The 5,453-nt window shown below is 54.5% G+C and overlaps 2 protein-coding genes across 2 annotated transcripts; one reads left to right on the top strand and one right to left on the bottom strand.

The window, feature by feature from the left end:
• Positions 1-580: 580 nt before the first annotated feature.
• GUITHDRAFT_75421 (hypothetical protein) lies at positions 581-2,601 on the bottom strand (the record flags this gene model as incomplete). The annotated part of the gene is made up of 9 exons (XM_005827447.1): positions 581-626; positions 670-711; positions 862-921; positions 982-1,026; positions 1,102-1,302; positions 1,389-1,540; positions 1,654-1,827; positions 1,879-1,975; positions 2,024-2,601. The coding sequence occupies 9 exons, from the start codon at positions 2,599-2,601 to the stop codon at positions 581-583; spliced, it is 1,395 nt and encodes a 464-aa protein (XP_005827504.1).
• A 1,104-nt stretch (positions 2,602-3,705) lies between these two features.
• Positions 3,706-5,207, top strand: GUITHDRAFT_142634 (hypothetical protein; the record flags this gene model as incomplete). Its single annotated transcript, XM_005827446.1, has 7 exons — positions 3,706-3,758; positions 3,886-4,328; positions 4,367-4,579; positions 4,742-4,884; positions 4,936-4,977; positions 5,040-5,081; positions 5,133-5,207. The coding sequence occupies 7 exons, from the start codon at positions 3,706-3,708 to the stop codon at positions 5,205-5,207; spliced, it is 1,011 nt and encodes a 336-aa protein (XP_005827503.1).
• Between the last annotated feature and the right edge of the window lie 246 nt (positions 5,208-5,453).

Below are 5,453 nucleotides of genomic sequence, written 5' to 3'. Positions count from 1 at the left end.
GAGAATGTGCCGACGGCAGATGATCCCAAGAAGAGTAAAACCCTTTTCATCATCATGCTCGTTTACCGATTGGGCCAGGTTCGATGTCGAGTCAGTGTCTTCCTTACATGGGACAATCGTCGCTATTCGATTTTATCTATAATTCGACCATGGAACATGAATACGGATTTATATACGCGATAAACGGGTAGAGGGGTCTAACAGGGCGGAATCACTGGTGGGTGTCTTTTGATGGGAGTTATCTCATTGACTAACTAAGTTCCATGGCCTCGTCAGAAGCCCCACGGTCTTGGAGGGCATTTGCCAGCATGCAAGGTATGAAGTTGTCCACAGATGCAACACATGTGTGATAATTCATGTTGGAACTCTGCGATTTTTCTATCAGATTTTCGATTTGCGTTTGTTTCGCAAACTCATTGATATCAGTAGTAGTTCTCAATTTGATGTATTTGTCATGTAGACCGTTGAAGTACGTTTTTCCCGACTCAGACCTTCTCTTCATGAAATCGCGATAATCTTCTTCTGCGTATTCTTCAGCAGACTGAGGGGCCGCAGGCGGGTGCTCGAGCATGTCGCCTCCTTACTCAAACTTGCCGTCGAAGCCCGTGAAGCCCGTCAGCAGAAACCTGGGACCCCTCAGCGAGTGAGCGACAGGCAGGAGCGACTCACGCGGGGAAGTAAGGCTTCCTCTCTATGCGGCTGCACCAGTTCCTGAGTGACGCCGCTCAGTCACATCGAGACCCGCAGGGCAAGAGAAACGTTGAGAGGGAGGGAGGGAGGGAGGGAGGGAGGGAGGGAGGGAGGGGAGGAGGAGTCCGTCTCAAGAATGTTCGATGGAAATCCTCGCAGCCAAGAACCCACCACGCGCTTGTTAGCCTGCCATCGATGCAGGACCCGGCGTCAAAGAAGTTGTCGGCGCCACTGAGGGAACAAGAGGCGGAGAGCCGTCAAACACACATAAGCAATGACCCTCGCGATCACCTGCCGTCGAAGGCACTCCGGAAGAAGTCAGACAGAATCATCTTGCTAGCAGTGATGTCAGAGTTAGTTCGCCGAGCCATCACTCAGCGGCTCCCTCCTGCTCTCCTCCATGGCCATTACCTGAGATGCTCCACCGACCCGAAGGAGGAGTCGAGGTACTTCCTGATGCCCTTGTCGCTAGCATACAGCTGGGGCAGCTTCTCGATGCAGAGGACGACGGGGTTGAGGATCCTCTCGACTTGCGTGTACTTGTCGATGAACATGAGCGCGTTGGGAACGTTGTGGTCTCCCAGGTGGACAACCGACGAGCCTTCCCACTTGCTGCCGGACAAGGTCAGGTGGAGCATGGCAAGCTGAACGGGCGGAGAAGGGAGGCAGGGAGTAGGGCGGATAGCAAGGGGAGGTACCTTTGCAGCTTTGACTGAACCGAGTGGAGGATTCGTTCCATCTCGCTTCCTATGCGGGGGCTGTGTTGTACTCTGTTGAGCCCTTGCCCTGTGTCCCGGAGCTTGTAAGGATGCAGCGATGAGAGCAGATCTTGCTCGGACAAGTGCCATAACTGCCATCACGTCAAATCTCAAAAGTTCAAGTCAGTCCAGCAGAAGGAGAGGGAGGACGAGCAGCAGGAGGCCACCAGGGGGTTCAGCAGGAGGGGGGAAGAGAGGGAGTGACCTTGAACATATCTTTGAGGATTGCACTCCAGAGCATGAGGGACTGCTCCACGAAGCGATACTGCCTGCTGTGGCTGTGGGTCAGCCTTGCCCCGTTCCTCCCCCCGATGATGGCAAGGGAAAAATCGTCCTCAGGGAGCTCAGGGTTGAACTTGGACCTGAGCCACTCGAGCATCTAAGGAGATCGTGAGGGAGGCGCTGCGGCAGACCGGGGGAAGGTCCTTACCTTCTCACAAGGGTCCCTGGTGAACCTCAGGAAGGCGTTGTTGTCCCCGATGGAGTAGAGACAGCAGCGGATGTCCTCCTCCTCCAGCTTCTCGCTCCTGCACGTGCCAACTCAGGCAGGGAGCAGGGGCCGAGCTGGCTCGCACCGGTACTTCCTCGCGAGGTGCTCCACAGCCTTCTCCTTGTGCCGAATGTCCGCGTTCACCTGCTCTCGGCTCCTGTTCTCGGAGCGTATCTCCGAGGTTGCCAGCTGCACCAGCGGGTCGTTGAGAAGCTCCACAGCTCCTGCATACTGGAGGAAAGAGAAGACAGTCCTGATCTCCTTGACGCACTTAAACCCCAGGACCTCCGACACCTCGGGGGACTCGGCGTCCTGGAGCATGTAGATGAGCTTTCCGTACGTGCTCCTCATCTTCTCGGGGTTCATGATCTTGTGCCTTCTCCCGACCTCGAAGATCTTTTGGAAGAACTCCTCGTTGTCAGCGTAGTTCTTGTTCTCGATCAGTCGCTGCCCCTCCTTGTAGTCGCTCGACACCAACAGCCCGCAGAGGATCGAGCATACTTCCTTGATCATCGAGACCATCCTCCCTGAGCGAGACTTGAACGAGATCACATCCACACGGTCCACGTACTCGCTGACCGACAGCGCTGCCTCCAACAAGCGAAGCAGCTTTCGCTCCTTGATACTCAGCCTCATCGGGATGTACTTGGCTCGCTCCCGCATGTTGTCTTCATGTGCTGCATGGTGTTTCGCATGGTTCACACTGTCAAGGTCCATCTCCTCGCTCTCACTGCTCGAGCTCTCCTGGATCTTCCCACCATCATCCCGAGCATGCTCACTCTGCGTGCGCGATCGCAGCTCCTGTCTCAAGGCCTCGACCTCCACCAGGAGCTTCCTGTACTCGTACTTGTAATCCACCTCTTCCACTGCTACTTGCCCCACTTTCTCCTCCTCTTCCGATGCCACATCCTTATCCAAGATGTCTTGAAGCTTTAAGTGACTCCTGTCATCCTGCGGCCCTTTCCCTCCTCCCTTGAGCCTGTTCTTGAGGCTCGATCGATGCCTGTTCCTCTTGTGTCGCCCACCCCTCAGGTGCACAAGGAACGCGGCTGAACCCGAGCTGTCAGACAGCACAGGCTGTACTGCACATGGCCGGATCGGTTTGCGATGTGTCCCAGGAACAAGCCGATGATCGCATCTGATGCATGAAATGCAGATGATCCCCAGGAGAAACCTGAGCGATGCCATGGTAGGGGTGATCAGACCGAGGTGTTGCGTCAATGGCTCTTGTCTGAACGCATCATACCTTAGACCCCTCCCATGTTGATTAGCCTGTTGAAGCTATTACTGTAAGTTTCAGTGATGTTCATGTTCATGATAGCAATGCAGAACCTATCCAACATCCATTCCTCCTCATCCCCTCACTCTCCTTGCTCATGGTCCCTCCCACTGTCCACACCCATAAATTCCTTCTAACGCAGAACTGCTGTGCTCTCTTCCTTCCGCTATCATCACCTCTCCTCTCCTCTCCTCTCCTCCCCTCCCCTCTCCCCTCCCCTCCCCTCCCCTCCCCTCTTCCCGTCTCTTCTCGTCTCTCATCCTCTCCTACGTCTCCTCGCTTCTCCCTTCACCCCCTCCTCCCTCAGCCTCTTCCGCTTTCCTTCTCGGCCGCCATACCTTCAATCCGACTGCACAGTTACCCCCACCTATGAACACCCACTTTCAAACAAAGCCCTCTTTTATTACCCAAAATCGAAGTCAAAATCACCGGTCCTCCCAGTACCCCTACCCCGGTATTTCATTCCACGTCCAGACCGAACGAGCAACATGGCGGACGCGTCGCTGGTTGTGTTGGTGTTCATGCTAGCGGCGCTTCCAGGGTCCTCGTCAATCATGGGACTGACTCAGCCGCGATGCTGGCATCGACATGCACTAGCGCCTTGTGTGTTGAGACTGATGGGAGGGTACGTTGCTTGTTGGAACTTGAGCTCGCTGACGGCTGCACAGCAACTTTGAGAGCGGCAGCTCACTCGAAAGCCTTGCCAATGCAGAGGAATCGGAAGAGGACGAACGATTTCGGGTCAACGAGCATTTCTATGATAGAGTGGCTCACTTCAGGGACAAGATGTCAAAGTCGAAGAAGAAGTCTGAGGACGACGAGGTCAATGTCGAAGAGGAGTATGTCAGGGAGGGGGATGATATATGGGCCAAGGAGGAGGACATTCCGAAGCAGTTCCGGAATGCAGACCTGAAGGCGATGAACGACAAGAAGTGGATCAGCGCAAGGCTGAATGAGATTCAGATCGACGCGGACGATGGGGAGCTTGAGAAGGGGGTGGTGGTGGTGGACGGGATAGAGATGGATGCTGTCTTACTGGACCTTATCGAATCTTCAAGGTTCGATCTCAACGGCAACCCGTCGACCATCAATGAAAGAAAGGAATCGATTTGTATTCGACTCGACCTGCATGGCTGACTCGTTTGATAGGTCAGGATGCTCACAAACTGTGTCAAGGATTCTGCAACAAACATCCCAACAAAGCTGGGTATGCTGTGATACAGTCGAATGCTCGATTGATGATCAGCTCTCTCGTGACAGAGCTCGCGGCGTTGGAGTACATGAAGCGAAAGTGCAAGTTCGACGGCAAGGCGGAACGTGTGCTTGAAGCGTACCTAGAGGGGGTGAGGGCAAAGATGTCAGGTGACGAACATACTGATCACCAACAAGAAATCTCTTCCATACTGATCACCAACAAGAAATCTCTTCCATACTGATCACCAACAAGAAATCTCTTCCATACTGATCACCAACAAGAAATCTCTTCCGTGGGCCTAACAGAGCTCTGATCTCCTTGTTATCAAGGAGAAGCCATGGAAGGGAGCCACATGAACGATACGGAGCAAGACGCAATACCGTTAGGCGTAGCAGTCCCATGCTCGCCAGAGGAATGGATGGCAGACCTGAAGAGATTTGTCAAGTTGAAGGATTTTCAAAGCATCGCTATGGTGTTGATCGCGATGTCCCTCCATATGATCTCTCTGACGTGCATCTCTCAGATCCTCGAACAGATAAAAGAAGCCAATCTCAACGGGAACGATGTGAGTCCTCCGCTGCTGCTCGCCGTCATAGCACCGTGTCTCAACTTGTTGTGATGGTGCAGGTCTTGGAGGACTTGGTGGTCTTGGTTCGCAAGCTGAGAAAGGTTTGACTCCTCTTCCTCGTGGGCCTTGTGGTGTAACGGTTGTGCCATCAGCACGAGTCGTCCAAAGTCAAGAAGTTGTCAACGGAAGTCTTTGAGACTTGGAGGAAACAAGTTCGCGGCAAGTGAATGAATCAGCCGTCTTTCCGAGTATCCCGGTTGAACTTCGGATGCAATTCAATGGTTCTACTGCCCGGCGGCCGCTCAGTACTACCGTACCACTGCCCGGCCAGTTCAACGGCCGGCCCGGCGGCACGGTTCAGTGCCACCGCTCAGTGCCCCGTCACCCTTCTGAGTGCCGGGCCCGGCAGCGACCGGGCCACGGGCGCCGGTGGCCCGGCCGCTGTCCACGGACGGTCACTGCTGAGTCCGCCG

The sequence above is a fragment of the Guillardia theta genome, assembly GCF_000315625.1.
Source record: "Guillardia theta CCMP2712 unplaced genomic scaffold GUITHscaffold_66, whole genome shotgun sequence".
Taxonomy (NCBI): Eukaryota; class Cryptophyceae; order Pyrenomonadales; family Geminigeraceae; genus Guillardia; species Guillardia theta.
This window is presented reverse-complemented; position numbering and strand designations above follow the sequence as displayed.